The 18,002-nt window shown below is 42.4% G+C and overlaps 2 protein-coding genes across 2 annotated transcripts in view; one reads left to right on the forward strand and one right to left on the reverse strand.

Annotated features, from left to right (window-relative positions):
- uts2r2 (urotensin-2 receptor 2) overlaps positions 1–10,976 on the forward strand; it is a 34,395-nt gene extending 23,419 nt beyond the window's left edge. Inside the window, exon 9 of the mRNA XM_021575643.2 lies at positions 9,825–10,976. Coding sequence (XP_021431318.2) covers positions 9,825–9,973 — 149 coding nt within the window. The 3' untranslated portion in view covers positions 9,974–10,976. The remainder of the gene's footprint in view (positions 1–9,824) is intronic.
- A 4,416-nt stretch (positions 10,977–15,392) lies between these two features.
- LOC110498924 (urotensin-2 receptor) lies at positions 15,393–16,711 on the reverse strand. Its single transcript, XM_036955552.1, has one exon. The coding sequence runs from the start codon at positions 16,525–16,527 to the stop codon at positions 15,433–15,435; it is 1,095 nt and encodes a 364-aa protein (XP_036811447.1). The 5' UTR covers positions 16,528–16,711; the 3' UTR covers positions 15,393–15,432.
- Positions 16,712–18,002: the final 1,291 nt, after the last annotated feature.

The raw sequence follows: 18,002 nt of genomic DNA on the forward strand, positions 1-18,002 counted from the left end.
GATCAGATCTTTGACAAATATTTGGCAAAAGATCACAATTGGCCTGCTTTTGTAGCCAGGGCAGACTAGCAAAAGCTACTAACCCTAACTCTCTCCCTCCCTTCCCCTCTACCAACTGAAACTCAGCCGAGGTTTAAATATCCACATAAAATACAATAGCCTGTGGGGCCATGGGCACAGCAATATCAGTGGGTTGGTTTGGAGTTTGGCTGATAGGAGTCTGATTGGATTTGCTCACTAGCAGCGTCTTAGCTTTGTATCTGGTCTCATGGAGAAATGTGCATGGCCACGCTTGAGCTTCACTGACGTGATTATGCATGCAAAGATAACTTGCTGTATATCCTCCTGAATGTTGGCACTGCTCCATAAATCTGTAAGCCGCTAAGCTAGAGGAGGAGCAGGGGCATGTGAATTCTATTCATTCAACTGAGACTGTGTCATGAAGAACATGAATGGTTGGAATACTCATTGACCAATTGTGAGGCAAGACTGGAACTATCCATGTTATAATTGATTTGATTAAAACTGTCTCAGATTAGATAATTTTTCAACCGTCTCTTATTGTATCACTAATCCATTGGTTTGATACAGTGCCTTGCGAAAGTATTCGGCCCCCTTGAACTTTGCGACCTTTTGCCACATTTCAGGCTTCAAACATAAAGATATAAAACTGTATTTTTTTGTGAAGAATCAACAACAAGTGGGACACAATCATGAAGTGGAACGACATTTATTGGATATTTCAAACTTTTTTAACAAATCAAAAACTGAAAAATTGGGCGTGCAAAATTATTCAGCCCCCTTAAGTTAATACTTTGTAGCACCACCTTTTGCTGCGATTACAGCTGTAAGTCGCTTGGGGTATGTCTCTATCAGTTTTGCACATCGAGAGACTGACATTTTTTCCCATTCCTCCTTGCAAAACAGCTCAAGCTCAGTGAGGTTGGATGGAGAGCATTTGTGAACAGCAGTTTTCAGTTCTTTCCACAGATTCTCGATTGGATTCAGGTCTGGACTTTGACTTGGCCATTCTAACACCTGGATATGTTTATTTTTTAACCATTCCATTGTAGATTTTGCTTTATGTTTTGGATCATTGTCTTGTTGGAAGACAAATCTCCATCCCAGTCTCAGGTCTTTTGCAGACTCCATCAGGTTTTCTTCCAGAATGGTCCTGTATTTGGCTCCATCCATCTTCCCATCAATTTTAACCATCTTCCCTGTCCCTGCTGAAGAAAAGCAGGCCCAAACCATGATGCTGCCACCACCATGTTTGACAGTGGGCACGGTGTGTTCAGGGTGATGAGCTGTGTTGCTTTTACGCCAAACATAACGTTTTGCATTGTTGCCAAAAAGTTCAATTTTGGTTTCATCTGACCAGAGCACCTTCTTCCACATGTTTGGTGTGTCTCCCAGGTGGCTTGTGGCAAACTTTAAACTACACTTTTTATGGATATCTTTAAGAAATGGCTTTCTTCTTGCCACTCTTCCATAAAGGCCAGATTTGTGCAATATACGACTGATTGTTGTCCTATGGACAGAGTCTCCCACCTCAGCTGTAGATCTCTGCATTTCATCCAGAGTGATCATGGGCCTCTTGGCTGCATCTCTAATCAGTCTTCTCCTTGTATGAGCTGAAAGTTTAGAGGGACGGGCAGGTCTTGGTAGATTTTCAGTGGTCTGATACTCCTTCCATTTCAATATTATCGCTTGCACAGTGCTCCTTGGGATGTTTAAAGCTTGGGAAATCTTTTTGTATCCAAATCCGGCTTTAAACTTCTTCACAACAGTATCTCGGACCTGCCTGGTGTGTTCCTTGTTCTTCATGATGCTCTCTGCGCTTTTGACGGACCTCTGAGACTATCACAGTGCAGGTGCATTTATACGGAGACTTGATTACACACAGGTGGATTGTATTTATCATCATTAGTCATTTAGGTCAACATTGGATCATTCAGAGATCCTCACTGAACTTCTGGAGAGAGTTTGCTGCACTGAAAGTAAAGGGGCTGAATAATTTTGCACGCCCAATTTTTCAGTTTTTGATTTGTTAAAAAAGTTTGAAATATCCAATAAATGTCGTTCCACTTCATGATTGTGTCCCACTTGTTGTTGATTCTTCACAAAAAAATAAAGTTTTATATCTTTATGTTTGAAGCCTGAAATGTGGCAAAAGGTCGCAAAGTTCAAGGGGGCCGAATACTTTTGCAAGGCACTGTATATAGTCAGGTCCAAAATTATTGGCACCATTGATAAAGATGAGCAAAGAAAACTACACAATCGATAATACGAATACTGAGCTATATTGTATTTTAATTTCTTTCTTTTGCAAAGTGTATTTTATACTAATACAATTGCTCAGAGTAAGATTTTAATAAAAATGTGTACTTATAAAATGATTTTCTCTCAAAGATAGGGGACAAAATTATTGGCTCCCCTGTTTTCAATACCAATACCTTGTTTTCAATACCACTGGGCCTTTAAAAAAAATATATTTTATGCGATTGGAGAACACATTGGGAGAGATCCTTGACCATTTCTTCATACAGAATATTTTCAGATCCTTGATTTCTAAGCCAAACCCACCACTGGTGTGCGTGGCCAAATAACTATTTTCATGTCTTTTTTTTTAGTTTTTGTCAGCCAGTGATTGTCAAGCAAATAACTGCTATTTAATATAAACACATTTGGTATCTCCTGGCTTCCACGCACAGCCTACAAGCCATTGATGCAGACCTTTCGAAATTCGATTTAAAAAGTTTACTATAGCCTACACTATCACAATAAACCCATTATTTATTTAAGACTGGTCTAAATAAACATGATATGAAGAAAATGTAGTATTTTTCAGAAGGACAGAATAGTGTTCTCTTATGTTAGGCCCTGCTATGGCTATGCCATATGGCTGTGGGCTACACTAGTTAATTTAGCAGACAAGATTTGCTTAGAATTCGGAGCCTTTTGCGACCAAAGTGGCCGCTGGGCCCTTGGGCTGAATATAATAATTAGAATTCACTTCTCCTGGCTGCTGTGTTCCGAAGCGCTTCTCACTCACATGGCTCTCTCAGATATCTCAATTGTTATTAGCAAATGCCTGTCAGGTGATCGGGTCTCTCTCACAGGAATCTCAGTTCCGAAGTAGGCTACAAGTGAAGACATGCATCCGGGAAGCAGCTGCGTGCGTCCCTCATCGAATTCCGAGTTTCATATTGAAGCTGTTAGAAGAACTCTCCACATTTCTCCTACTTTTTCTCAGCCAACAATATGAATAGGACTAACGAACAGCAAAGGCCTCTGTCAATCTACTATCCCCCATAGTACAAAAGTTGACATTTTATTGGTCAACTTGTCCTTCTGTGCAATAAATAAATATTCCAAACATACTCTGGGACAGTTGTGGGATGCGATAGATCCCAAATTAATACAACCACTCGCATAAAAACAACAACATTTTAAAAGCAATTAGGCTGATGCAACCGATCAGAATGTTTATCTTAAAATGTTGATAAACTATTAGGATATTTCTTCACGCGAATGTTATGCATATAATGCATGTAAATATCTTATTTTTTAGGGCCATTAAGGTTCGGATAGCTTTTTTTCCCTTTAATAAATAAAATCATCACTTAAAAACTGCATTTTTTGTTTACTTGGGTTATCTTTGTGTAATATTTAAATTTGTCTGATGATCTGAAACATTTAAGTGTGACAAATGTGCAGAAAAATAAGAAATGAGGAAGGAGGAAAATACTTTTTCACAGCACTGTATGTCTGCCAGTTAGGCTATACACCAGTTGTAAAGTGGATTAATGTGCTTAAATTGAAGAAGTTTGAAAGATGATTGGAATCTGTGTGTGTAGCCGACAGGTAAGATGGCTGACAATAGTGAAGGTGAACAGGTGGTCAAGGGTCAGATGACAGAGGAATTGAGGAGACTGAAGCAGAAATGACTTTAACCACAAAGTGGTATATTTAATGGTTAGTTTTTTGTTTGCTGCATAACAAAGGAAACAGAACAACATGTATCAAAGTCAAATCATAATAACAATCATTCTCATTATTAACATAATGAATTAGTTCAGCAATTCAGTTCAATATGAAGCATGATTGAGTCATTTAGGATCGTAACCGTTCATCATAATCATAATGCAAATAAATCGATCAATTACTCAATCTATAATCTTAATCAATTTGCTCTCAGGATGATCAATTTTGCAAATAATAATTACATTTCATACTTCCAGATGTCTTATGTACATATCACTTCGTTACATTTGATCATATATCAATGGTTTAATTGTGCCGTGATGATCTGTACGGCCGTGATCATTGTCCATTGGTATAACACAATAGGTTTGACGCGTGCTCGGCAATCTGCGTTCCGCGATAATAACTATAAACAATATCTGATGGCCCGCTCTCCCGAGCGCAACAGGTGGTTCAGATGAAAGATAAATCCACCAAATCTGTTATGTTGATTTGTCAACACACACAATGTCTGGATTAGAAGGAGTTGGGGGAGAGAAAGCAGCGAGGTCGGGGCGGTGGCCGTTTCCTCCTTTTAATGAGTTGAGATCTGTCTGACATTTCCACCCGACCTAATTAAAGAACTCTTGCCCAGCTGCGCAAGCGGCCATGAATTAAAGGGCGATTCCACCAACTCCATTGGCCTTTTCCACAGCCACCTCGGGATCTTGTTGAATTCCACACTCCTCATAAAGTTCACCCCTCCACATCCTCTGTCATCTCAGGGAGAGGAATTATCTGGGCAAATGGCCAGATATACGTCAGGTTCTTTACCTGGATCTCCCCTGATCGAACACGACCATCGGTCTCAGGCATGGTCTTGGTGAAATGGCCCACCACCCAGGAGGCTCAAGGGAGTAGAGGGTCCATTATCATTACTACTTAGCCAGTGTCCAGGCTGGCCATTTCCCTCCTCCATTTCCCTCTGTGCTGTAGGATTGGTAAGTAATCCCAAATGAATTGGGCCTAGAAATGGTCAGCTAAGAGGCCAAGCGAGCACGGGCCAAGTCCCCAATTTTGGGCACAGTTGCTCCGGCCGCCATTTCTGACATTCCGTGCAGGCGTATTGGTGCTTGCGAGGGCTCCTCATCCTCCAAGTATCTAGTACTTCCACCTCATCTCCCCATATACTCTCTCTGGCCCAGTGGAGAAGCTTCTCGTAACTCTTTATGAGGAGGCTGGTGAGAGGGTGTCTGGAGTCTCGGATAATTGGATGGATAGCATCAAGACTTATGCTTGGCGCAGCCTCCCTCCAACTCTGATCATTCCGGGTATTTGGTCGTACTCTGGGGCAAGTGAGAGAAGACGGCTGTCCTTAGCCACTTCCTTACCGGCTTTCAGAGGTTTTAGCTCCTCAGGGAAGCTGACTGCTTGGGCATACTGCAGGAGGAGTGTCTCTGCAGTGAGGGAGGTGGGTATGGAAGCCACCCCATCTGAGGTCTGGTTGGTGGCGGTGGTGATCAGATCCTGCAGTGTTTGGGATTGTGCTGGGTCAGGGAGAGCTGTTGTTGGCTCAGTAGAGATTTCGTAGCATCGGATACTTGGAGGACAAGGAGTCCTTTGCAAGCACCAATACACTTCCATTGAATGTCAGCGATGGCGGGCCGGAGCAACTGTGCTCAAAATGGTGGACTTGCACCACTGTTCGCTTGGGCCTCCTCAAACCCCCCTTCTGGTCAACAGGAGTAGATTACATTCTAGCCAGGTAGGCTATACTCCTGTTGTAAAGCGAAGCAATGTGTGACGCGAAGGAATGGTCTATTAGAAAAGGTGAGAAATAAATATAGCAGACCTAGCCTATAGAAAGTGGATGGGATCCTCTTTGTAATACAGGCAATCTCAACTTTCTCACGCAATTGCATAGCCTATTGAAATGTTGCGCAACATGAGCTCATGGGCACTCAGTGTTTGATTTGATTTTCGATTATATTTGCATTAATGTCTGAGTGATTAGAGGGACAATAGAGAGCGGAGTACCAGGCAGTTAGCAAGTTTGGTAGGCTACTAATTGCCATCAACAGCATCAGAGCTTGGAGAAGCCTAGTTACTGAACGGTCTCGTAGAATTTGAATGCAGTCATGACTCGTAACCATCGGTGTGGTGGTAATACGGTCACCATTAACAGCCCTACTTGGCACTTGGATTCAAACCGGTGCTTGGATTTGAACCAATGGTCAGATGACATGAAAATAGAGCTCTTTGGCCATGCACACCAGCGGTGAGAAAGATGCTGGAAGAGAACCCCATATCCACTGTAAAATATGGTGGTGGATCTTTGTTATGTGGTTATTTTGCTCACGCTGGTCCTGAGGCCCAAAATCCACAAAAAAAGTGGTTAGTTAAACACAAAATCATTATTTTGTAATGGCCATCTGTCTCTGAACTTGAACCCCATTGAATACATGGTTTAAATTGAAGAGGGAAGTCCTTAAGCTCAGACAAAGGAAACCAAGAATCTGGAAAGATTATTTTTGGAGGAATGGCCTAAGATCCCTCCCAAAGTGTTCTTCAGTCTCATAAAACATTTGAGAAAAAGGCTGTGTCTTTATACTTGTGAGGTATTGAAAACACGGGCAATAATTTTGACCCCTATCTTTTTGAGTAGAAAATATTAAATCTCTTTCTCTGGGCAATTCTATTAGTATAAAATAATATAATTTGCTTTTTTTTTTTTTGCAGAATATAGCTCAGTATTTGTATTCTTTTTTTGTGTGTCTTTTTTGCTCATCTTTATCAAGGGTGTCAATAAATTTGAACTTGACTGTAGTAGCTGACATTCACATGATCAACAATAGTGCCTTTTCACAATAAACGTTTCAAATATTTTACATTTCCCAGGCTCGAGAATAATTATTCTCCAATGAAGTGTTCTTTACCGTTACCTATGACTAATACCATTCATTTATTAATACCTGAAATTACCCTCCTTTTCAGTGAAGGGAAAAGCAATCTTTTGTCTATTATAGCTCTTGTCATTTCCACTAGCGCTTTCTCTGTCTTTTTGTTTAGCTGTCACCTTACTGTTTCTTCCCCCCCCCCCCCCCCATTGTCTAGTTTTTCAAAGTGTAAATTCTATTACCGCCTCATGCTGATTTCCCCTGCCATCCTCTGCTAGCAGACAGCTAGGGGGACTTATATAAATCACACACAACTTTCCTCCCAGATAATGCTCTATAAAAAAACAGACAACTCCCCCAGCTGTATATTTAAATGGTATGACAAAAACACTCACAGGAAAAAAAAAGGGGGGGGGGGGGATCTGCCCTAGAAAGACACGTTGCTATTGCAGTTGAGCGTAATACTGAAGGCTTATTGGAACAGCAGTGTGTAGCAGAAATGGTGTAGAAGTGGATATACTTTTTTTTTTAAGGAGCTTTTGAATCTTTTTACTTTATCCTGCAGCTACTTTTTCTTAGCTGACCTAGCCAATCTCAACAGTCATGTCTAAGTAAAACAGTTGGCCTTAGACGCTAGAACCTGGTTGCCTGGCTACCCATCCTTATCGATCGAATCGCTGAGGAGTTTTGTTTTGCACAACGCCCCTCATTTTGAAGTCGCACAAACGACTTCTAGGATGGCAGTTTCAGACCGACTGGATGTAGCGATCGATAGCAGCAACGGAATTTCATTTGGGGTTAGTCGTCAGGCAAAGAACTTGGGGTTACAACCAATGATTCATATATACACTATGTGGCGGTGCTTTGAAGCCACCGCACCTCCATATTGGCACCCCCACTGTTGTAACAAATATTTTGGTAGCTATAGAAATGCATTTATTAATGTCAACATTTTGTTTTTGCCACATTAATTTGATTACAGACACCATAATATTTTGTAATGATATTATGTGCGCTAAACATTAATCTTTATATGTATGTATGTACACAAAGGTTATCCTTAAAGTATCATTTAAAGTTCTATTGTTACTGTCCCCACTGCACTCCATTCATTCCTATGGAGGACTGCTCCTTCTGGGGAGTGCCAACATGGCTGACCGGTGGCTTCAAAGCCTCTTATTGGCCAATGCTTAGCATCAGAAATCCAGGGTTTGTATACTTCATTGGTTTAAACCAGTTTGTGTGACTGCCTATTAATATTTGTTTTGTTCCGATATCTCAATAACATCTCTGTCTGTTGGCTTTGGAGCTCACTTCTGCACCAGCTCTTCTGTCTCCATACTGCCACTGTGTTACTGTCCCTTGATTGTTTTCTCTCCTCTCTGTTACTCCGTGTCACCTCGTCTCTTCCCCTCACTTCTCTCTCTTGCTCTCACCTTGTCGGTTCTTTTGTATATATCTGGATCCGCTGCGTCTTTCTCAAACTCTTTTCCTATACCATCTTTTACCTAGCCCATGTCTCCTTGTCCTCTCAACCCTTATCTCGATTTCTCTCCCTTCCCTTATAACTCACTACTTCTTCCATCCTTCTTTCCTCACAGCAATTTTGAAATCAGATTTTTAACAACCACAGTGTTAAATGTAACACTTTCTTAGTGTGTCTGTGACCCACCGGAAAAAAAGTGTTAAACTAAAACCTCAGAGTGTTGGGTCCCTAAAACTGTGGTTGTTTCAAATTCTGTCTTAAAGTAACACTTTATTAGACTTTGTTACACTTTCTCAGTGAATAACCATGTAGTGTCACAGTAATTTGTTTGGGTGTTTTAACACCATAGGGTGTAAAGCCATATTTGCATATTTTCCAGAGTGCCTTTTGACTGGATGTTAGTTATCCACCCATGACTGTGTTTGTTAGTGACAGTGACATGGTTGTGCATTAATTAACTTCTAGTGCTGACACATTCACCAAGTGACTGCCTAAGTGAATGTGTTTGAATTAATAGTTATGGCCTAGTATTCCTTAATGATATGGTCTTAAAGTCCAGGCTCATGGGCCACATCAGGCCTGCAAGTCACAATATGCTGGCTTTCAAAAATTTGTCAATTTAAAATTTTACTAGGCAAGTCAGTTAAGAACAAATTCTTATTTACAATGACGGCCTAGGAACAGTGGGTTAACTGCCTTGTTCAGGGGCAGAACGACCGATTTTTAACCTTGTCGGCTCAGGGATTCGATCTAGCAACCTTTCTGGTTACTGGCCCAAAGCTCCAACCACTAGGCTACCTGCCGCCCCAAAGTGATTTGCAATTCCTATTGGAATCCAGCCAAAGGGAGGATATTCAACAATTGTATCACCTACAACCTGCGTTCAAAATGACTGCCATGGTAAAGAACTTGATAAATAAGACTACCTAAACCATCTCAGTAATAGGTGCAATGAGTCCAACCACTTCCATTTTGGATAAGTTTAGAACAATTTCAGTTATTTATCTTTGTATAGCATAAGATCAATTCATCAATCAATGTTCATGCAGAAACATAGATGTTAAAGCAATCTATTCTGAAAATCCACCAGCAACAAACAAAGCACTCAGAGTTAACGGAAATTAACTCCACACAGTTGAGTAACAACACCATGCTGTGTTGATTCCACTGTGATTCAAATAACACTGCAGATAGCTTCAATTTCAATCCCACTGGTGTTAACCCCACTAGAATCAACACTCCGATTATAACACTCAACACTTTTTTTTACCTCAACACCGAGATTTGAACACTTGTACATTCTCTGTGCTCTCCCTCTTTTTAAACCCCCAATCTTCCCTTCTCTCCCTCCAAGGTCCCTCCAAGGTCTGATGATCACCACCCCATATCGATCCCCTCATTCCTAACCTCTCTTCCCCTCCAGGGTCAGAGAGACGTCAACCCATCTTCTGACCCCTCTTTCTCTTCTCTTCCAGGGCGAGTGTCGTTCTTTTCCTCAGGGTCGGAAAACCTTCACCGCGTAGAGCAGGTCTCGTGGGGAACGCGCTACGCCATCACAGTCTCCTTCACCTGTGACCCCGCCCACGCCATTTCAGACCCCGCCATGCCCATTACCTCTGTGTGACAGTGTCGCCTGGAGGACTCCTGCAACCCAGAGACGGAAGAGGAAAGGGGAGGAGAGAAAAAGGTGGTGAGGAGAGAAAAGAGGGGGCAGATATGTGATTTTCCCTGATAATTCAGCAACACCTGAAATAATATTTTCTATATCAGCATCTTATACTTAAACAGAAATGAATGCTTTTTACTTTTCTATGTGGTGCTGATCACATCACTGATGGTAGAGGCAAGGAGAAGGACAAAGGATAATACACACTGGTCTAAGATCAGTTTTATCAGTGCCAAAGTAAACAGGGTGTACTGCTTTCTGACAATAGGATTCCACTTACTACACAGTGTGTTCTTCACAATATAAATTAAGTGATTTAAAAGTGAATTGTTTTGATACAATGTTTTGCCTTTTTTTCTTTTCTTTGTCACATTTCCATTCCATGGTTGTCTCTATACTGATTGTGTTGCAGAAGGGGTCAAATGTAGTCCGGGTACCAGTCTCTTCAGCTACCATTCCACTCCTCGCCACTCCTCCTTAGCAATGACAAAGAGTGTCAAGGTGTGGAATGTTAGCGAAAGAGACCGGTACTTAGGCTAGGTCAAATGCCTGTGCCCTCTATTTCTATCTAATTTCAACTTTGCCTTGTTTATTCCTCTGTTTGTTTCTCTTTCAATATTTGTGCGCCAATGGTTTCTGCCCCACTAGAAACGGAATGGCTCAAAGCACAAACGGGTCTCAGAGAAATGGGCTTTGGAGTAGTGGTATTTGTACACCTCTTGACAACTTTCCTATTCCCTCATGTGAAAGTATCAACCTGTCGAAGCACCAAAGGGCACTTCCATGCCATTCACTCTCACGTACATAGGGAATGTGACAATGTGTTTTCTTCTGAGAAGAAACCCCACAGTTGAAAAGTAATTAGTATTTTTATGTGTCAAGCTTTATCATTTGATCAAATGGGATATTATTTGAAGATTGTCTGTGGGATTTGGAAGAAATAAAAGAACCCGAAGTAACCTAGTTTTGGACAACAAAATCATTGAAGGGGGGGGGAACGAGTGCAGAATTGGGCTTACGACTTAGAAAGTTGTGGCATCACCTCACCACCTCTGGCTGTCTGAAACACACTAAGCCCCTCAGGAAGTCATTGTACGAGCCTTCAGCCATTTTACGCCCTGATACTCAGGATAAAGCATGGTGTTTGCAATTTCTAGCTAAGGACATGGTCCATGCGTCTGCTTATGAAGCCTGCTTCCCTAAACGAATCGGGAGGATGCTCATGGCATCCATACCGTGAGAAATGCATTTTTATTCTTAACCTCTCTACCCACTTACTCCCAAACAATTTTAAATAAAATATTATTGGTAGAAAATGAATGAGCGTGATCCCCCATGCAGCAAGTACAGTGTTTATTTTGTACAAAACATTAAGAACACCTTCCTAATATTGAGTTGCACCCTGTTGCCCTCAGCGCAGCCTCAGTTTGTCGGGGCATGGACTCTACAAGGTGTTGAAAGTGTTTCACAGGGATGCTGGCCCATGTTGACTCCAATGCACATTTAAAGGGTGAATGGGCGAGACAAAAGTTTAGATGAAGGGGAGGAGACGGGTTAAAGAAGGATTTTTAAACCCCAAGACAATTGAGACATGGATTGTGTATGTGTGCCATTTAGAGGGTGAAGGGGCAAGACAAAAGATTTACAGTAAGTGCCTTTGAACGGGGTATGGTAGTATGAGCCAGGCTCACCGGTTTGAGTGTGTAAAGAACTGCAGCGCTGCTGGGTTTTTCACGTTCAACAGTTTCCCATGTGTATCAAGAATGGTCCACCACCCAAAGGACATCCAGCCAACTTGACACACAGGAAACTGTTGCGTGTGAAAAACCCAGCAGCGTTGCACATCTTGACACAAACCGGTGCACTTGTCACCTACTACCATACCCTGTTCAAAGGCACTGCAATATTTTGTCTTGCCCATTCACCCTCTGAATGTCACACATACACAATCCATGTCTCAACTGTCTCAAGGCTTCAGAATCCTTATTTTACCAGTCTCCTCCCCTTCATCTACTCTGATGGTGCATTTAACAGGTGAAATCAGTAAGGGATCATAGCTTTCACCTGGATTCACCTGGTCAGTCTCATGGAAAGAGGTGTTCTTAATGTTTTGTGCACTCAGTGTATATGTCAATTGCCAATGCATTGATTATCAACTGACTTTTGTCACAGAATGACAATTGAGTTGGTTAGATTCTGTGGTTGTGGGAGGGAACCACATAACATATTGGAGCAGGGGTTGCATCACAATAGTCAAAAGTGGCTTCTTCTCCTTTGTACACACCAATTAAAAATAAGGCATCGCCATATGGCTTTCACCTGTACTACTTTTTCCAGTGCTGGCGAAGGAAAGGACACGAGGAGAGGTAGCCCTAGGGACTGTTATCTGTTGGGTTGGATATCAGACGGCTGGCACACAGGACCAGTGTGCCCTGTAATCCATGCCAGTGAGTTGGCAGAGTTTAAATCCTATTATGTCTTTACCTGATCTTTAAAGCCTCAGTCAGCTCCATGTCGGTCAGTTTATTTCACCCTCAATCAGATCAGTCTTTTTTTGGACATCGGATGCATATTAATAACCGAGTCTGTTGTCAGGAAGCCATGTTGAAAACCTCAATAAAGTGATGATTGACGAGAACAGCATGCCTTGAGCTATTGTGATGCATGACAAGTCTTGTTAGTCTGTGTATGTTCCGTTCATTTGTTTTAGCTTCAGTATCTGTTACACGCAGAACTAAATCCCTCCCTTCAGTTCTGTCTGGAGGGGGAATATTAGTTGTGAGTGAGCCCAATAGCTTATCTTTAGTGAGGATAGAAATGAACTTTTCAGAAGTGCATGTGAGTACAAGTGTGTTACCTAGATCTCCTCCTCAGGCACTTCATATGGGGCCTGTTAGACAGCTTTCATCTTTGAGGAGAGAAGGATGAGGAGGAGGAGGAGAAGAAAGGGATGAGACGAGGAGTGGGTGGGAGGATGGAAGAGTGTGAAATTATGAGAGGGGAGGTAGAAACAACAGAATGGAACACACACGATGGAGCACACATGTAAAATTAACTGTGCAAGAAACGGTGGAAAGTCTGTTACACGTGTTGGTGGAGTGCTGTGCATAAGAGTTCTGGTTCACACTAGGGGAAGTGTTTAATTCAAAGCTGTTGGACCAATCTTTTGGGTAACAAAAACCGTTGAAACGCAGGAAACCTGTGGGATTCGAGGCACTCTTGTTTGTGTGTATTGAAAATCATTTGAGATTTCTTCAGAAATAGTTCAATGTGTCACAGGGACTCCGATCAACACCAAGAAAATACAGGCTCGATAAACAAACTTTTTTTTCACCTCCTTTAGATGAGTGCCTTGAACAAGTTCTGACCATTCAAAGAGGACCTTGTAGGACCAAGTCTCAACTCCAAAGCGACACTCGCCTACTAGCACGATCACCCTTCTATATCAGTTGTCCACATTGCTGATCTCTTCTGATCACATCATTTTTCCATTGTAAAATATCAAATGAATTGGTAGATTTAGCTGAACACTGTCTTCTGCTTCCTCACTGTTAAAGAAGTTCCGTAGTTAAAAATGGCACATGAAGACTTTCTTGCGGTTACTTGATGCAAATGGAAAGTCAAGGTCATTCACTTAATTTTCCTAACATGTCCTCCCTCGTTTTAAAACAAACTTCAAACGGTTAAACCTCCAATTGTCTCTCATTCCTGCTCCACGTACGTAACGGGCATAGCCCAGCGCCTGTTGGAGCGCTCTGAGTAATACAAGCCTTCATTGGCTGATAAATCGCAGCCCAGTGTTTACACTTGAGGCTGCGTTGCGTTATAATTTCCTTAAACTGCCTATTTACCATCCTCCGCCTTGAAAAAAACAGATGGGGATAGGAATCCGCTCGGCTCTGCTCAGCTCCACACAAGCTGTGCATTCCAAATGGCATCCTATAGGCCCTGGTCAAAAGTAGTACACTATATTGGGAGAAGTGTGCTATTTTAGACCCAGAATGCAATCTGAGAGTATGATGAACATCAGAGAGAATGTGAAATATTCAACTAGGCTCCGGTGTTATCTGCTGGAGTAATTTATTATTATCTGGGACTAATTAGGAGAGAGAGCGAGGTTCACCGTCTAAGCTTTTTCACCGGCAAATGTCAATGTTACGGATATGCGCAGGCCACCTGGGACTTGGTGTGTGCCCGGGTGCGTGTGTGTGAAAGGAAGTGTATAAAACCAATTTCCTGCCATTTGGCTGTGTTTTATCTGCGTGGGTGAGAGGTGAGTTTGAGGAGGTGGAGATGTGAAGGCAGATGGTGGTCTGACGTGACACTGAAACGGTTCCCGTTGGAGCAGATTAGACTAAACAAGCTTCTGCCCAGCACAGGAGGCCATCTTAATCACCGTTATAGACTCTACATAAAACATGAGGGCTGATTTAGCAATTGTTCATTAGCCGCCAAGAGGACAGCACAACCGGAACAGACATTCCTGTCCAAAATAACAAATAGATCATTTTATCTGTATCAAACTATGATATTGATCCAGTCTGATCAATTATGGATCACACACTGATAGGTTTCCATTGATGATCAATGAAACACTGATATATGATCAGGATTAATGAGAATTGTGGTGACTTTGTCACTTGTAGAAGGCCCGATGTAAACAAGCCAAGCTAATAGCAGAGATTTCAGCACCATGGCCAGCGGTCATACTAGTGTTCCAAAGTTCCAACCGTCAGTGCCACATGACAGTAGATAGCGACCATCACTCAGGTGCTTATACTGAATGAAGTAACTCTGCACTCGGAGGATAAAGACAGGAAGGCCTACACAGTTTCCTCACCGCAGTGCAAATGAAGGAGAGGAAAGTATATTTTTGACTATTGAGATAACCCATTCTTCTCATCCAGATGGTGACAAACCAGGGCAGAGGGAAGAGATGCTTTTACTGTGTAACTTTCACATCTGTCTGCTATATTTTCCACCTCCATGGTGAATCTTCCTCCCACCTTCTGTGGTATTCAGTGGACGTCGTTATTAGAGTCTACCTGCCATTCACTGTAGCCACGGATGCTAAACACTGAAAGACAGCAGGTGGGAGTCAGATTATACAAGTGTAGTAGAATATAGCACAGGAGACTCGGAGTCAAACAGAAGTAAAACCAGTTTCTCCTCCACACACTTCATTGTTCTGCCATGAATTGAAACTAGCCCTGATTGACCTGTACACTGTCAAGTCATATCTAATTTGAGGGATAGGAAGAAGGAAGGGAGGAAGGATAATACAAGAATAATATACCCAGCCATATGACAAATGCATATCTTAGCAAACTACTTTGTGCATTTGACAGATGCGTAAAAGGGATAATGATTACCTGTTACCTGTTGCAGTTCCAAAATCACTCTCTCTTTGCACGGGCTCACTGTCCCTGCAGAGTCCCCATCACCAGCGTCTCCGAGTTAAACTCAAACTGATTCGAGGAGGAGGCCGACTTCCCGCAGGAATACAAGCTGGGAGCGCGCTGCTTAAAAGACGAGGTGTAGCGGTAGAAACTCTTGTGTCTGTTCTTCAGGTATTCCCTGTAGTTCTTGGTGAGGAGGGTGTAGAGGAAGGGGTTAATACAGCTGTTGCTGTAGGTGAGACAGGCCACCAGGTAGTTAATACAGGTGTGTGTGTGAGATGCCAGGCCTAACGGTTTGTGCTGGTACAACGGGAACAGTTGCCATATCCAGAACGGAAGGAAACACGCCCAGAACACCAGAACTATAGTGAAAATCATTACCAAGACTTTCTGCTTCGGGGAGCGCTTGTTCCTTTTGTTGATGACCGAGTTCTTCTGGGACTCTAAATAAGTCCGGGCTAACTTCGTATACAAATAGCCGATAATCAACCCAGGTGCCATGATGCTCGTGCCAAACAAAACGGTCAGGTAGATCTTATACGCCCGGGGCGCCCAGGTGGGCGCGCACATCCTCTTCACCCCCCCGTTGGGCGCGCTCTTAGTGGTCTCTGTGACCATGACCATCATGGGTAAGGTGAGGACCAGAGAGAGCAGCCATACCCCCCAGGCCAGGGCTTTTCGGTAGCTCTTGGAGCGCCGTACCGTGTCAAGGGGCTTGGTGACGGCCAGGTAGCGCTCCGTGCACATCACAGTGAGGGTAAATATGCTGGCGTGCATGGTGAGCAGGTCCAGGCTGAGGAGGATGCGGCAGCCCACATCTCCGAAGTACCAGTCCTTGAGGAAGTAGGTGCACACCACGAACGGGATTGTGGAGAGGTACAAGAGGTCCGCTAGCGCTAGGTTAATGATGGAGATGTACATGGAGGTGGCGAAGCGGATAGAATGACACATCACTACTAGAGTGTACACATTCCCCGACACGCCGACTATGTAGACGACCGACAACAAGGTCCCGAAAGTGGAGGTGATAACCAGCTCGTCCACGCTGCTCCCGGAGCCGCTGTTTGGAGCTGGCGGACTGACATTATGGTTAACAGTCTTGTTGTGGTTCATCGCACTGTCTGTGTGGAGCCTCTCTGGTGTCGTTCCGTTTTTGTTCCGATGTATTGTTTATGGTGAAGAAGTTCTAAAAGATGCAGCTAGGTTTAGTTGGTCACTGGTCAGTGAAGCGCACCAGTGCAGGTTGTGTGTTGACTTTAGCGATATCTGTCTGCGCGCGCTGCCGCTGCTCCTCTCCGCTTCTCCTGACGTCAGTCACTGAACTCTTCCCCAGTCACACTCTCATGGATCTTGCATAACATATACAAACATAACACTATATATAGTACACTATATTTAATTAATTCTGAATGTATTCATGAACTCATTAATTTTGAGCTGTGACAAAATAAGTCACATGCCAAACAAGAGGGACTGAGAGAAATAAGAAGGTGCGTTTCTTACATAAATAATTTACTTTGCTTGCAAAAAAATGAACAAAGATTGAGTATGGATCTCCTACAGATTAATATGTTAATTTAAAAATGGCAGAATTCCCGTTATTTCAAGGAAAGAGAGTGGGACACTTTTACGCATAGAATCTCATAAAAAGGGTATTGTGATATTCATATTTCTCACCTGGACCTACACACGCGTAGGTATTAGGAAAAATCAAACGTCCCTGCTTCTGGCACAAACAAAAACGTTCGATTTAATTACCTTGTATAATCTAGGAGGTGAAAATATATTTTCCATTTCCTCAAAAACGTTTAGACTAATGACGCTACACAGGCCATATAATAATATACCACTCACTCGATTTTGTGCATAAAGAAGTTGTTGAGGTTTGAGAAATAGATTAAGTGAGCAATTTACGGAAAAAAAGTGTGTGCAGATACAGCCCCATTGGAGAAGCACAGGTGTAACGTCTTTATTCCAATCCCAAAGTATAGATTTGATAAATTGATAAATTGTTATTATTACATGTCCAAGTAGTGCCCTCTTTTAAAAGCTCGTCCAGGAAAGGGCAGACAGGCCAGGTGTCTGTATACATAAAGATATAAAACTGTATTTTTTTGTGAAGAATCAACAACAAGTGGGACACAATCATGAAGTGGAACGACATTTATTGGATATTTCAAACTTTTTTAACAAATCAAAAACTGAAAAATTGGGCGTGCAAAATTATTCAGCCCCTTTACTTTCAGTGCAGCAAACTCTCTCCAGAAGTTCAGTGAGGATCTCTGAATGATCCAGTGTTGACCTAAATGACTAATGATGATAAATACAATCCACCTGTGTGTAATCAAGTCTCCGTATAAATGCACCTGCACTGTGATAGTCTCAGAGGTCCGTTAAAAGCGCAGAGAGCATCATGAAGAACAAGGAACACACCAGGCAGGTCCGAGATACTGTTGTGAAGAAGTTTAAAGCCGGATTTGGATACAAAAAGATTTCCCAAGCTTTAAATATCCCAAGGAGCACTGTGCAAGCGATAATATTGAAATGGAAGGAGTATCAGACCACTGCAAATCTACCAAGACCTGGCC

Source organism: Oncorhynchus mykiss, chromosome 20 (assembly GCF_013265735.2).
Source record: "Oncorhynchus mykiss isolate Arlee chromosome 20, USDA_OmykA_1.1, whole genome shotgun sequence".
NCBI classification, from domain to species: Eukaryota; Metazoa; Chordata; class Actinopteri; order Salmoniformes; family Salmonidae; genus Oncorhynchus; species Oncorhynchus mykiss.

Excerpts from the sequence above, each read along its gene's own strand:
- LOC110498924 (XM_036955552.1), bottom strand. The coding sequence starts at position 16,527 with ATGAACCACAACAAGACTGTTAACCATAATGTCAGTCCGCCAGCTCCA.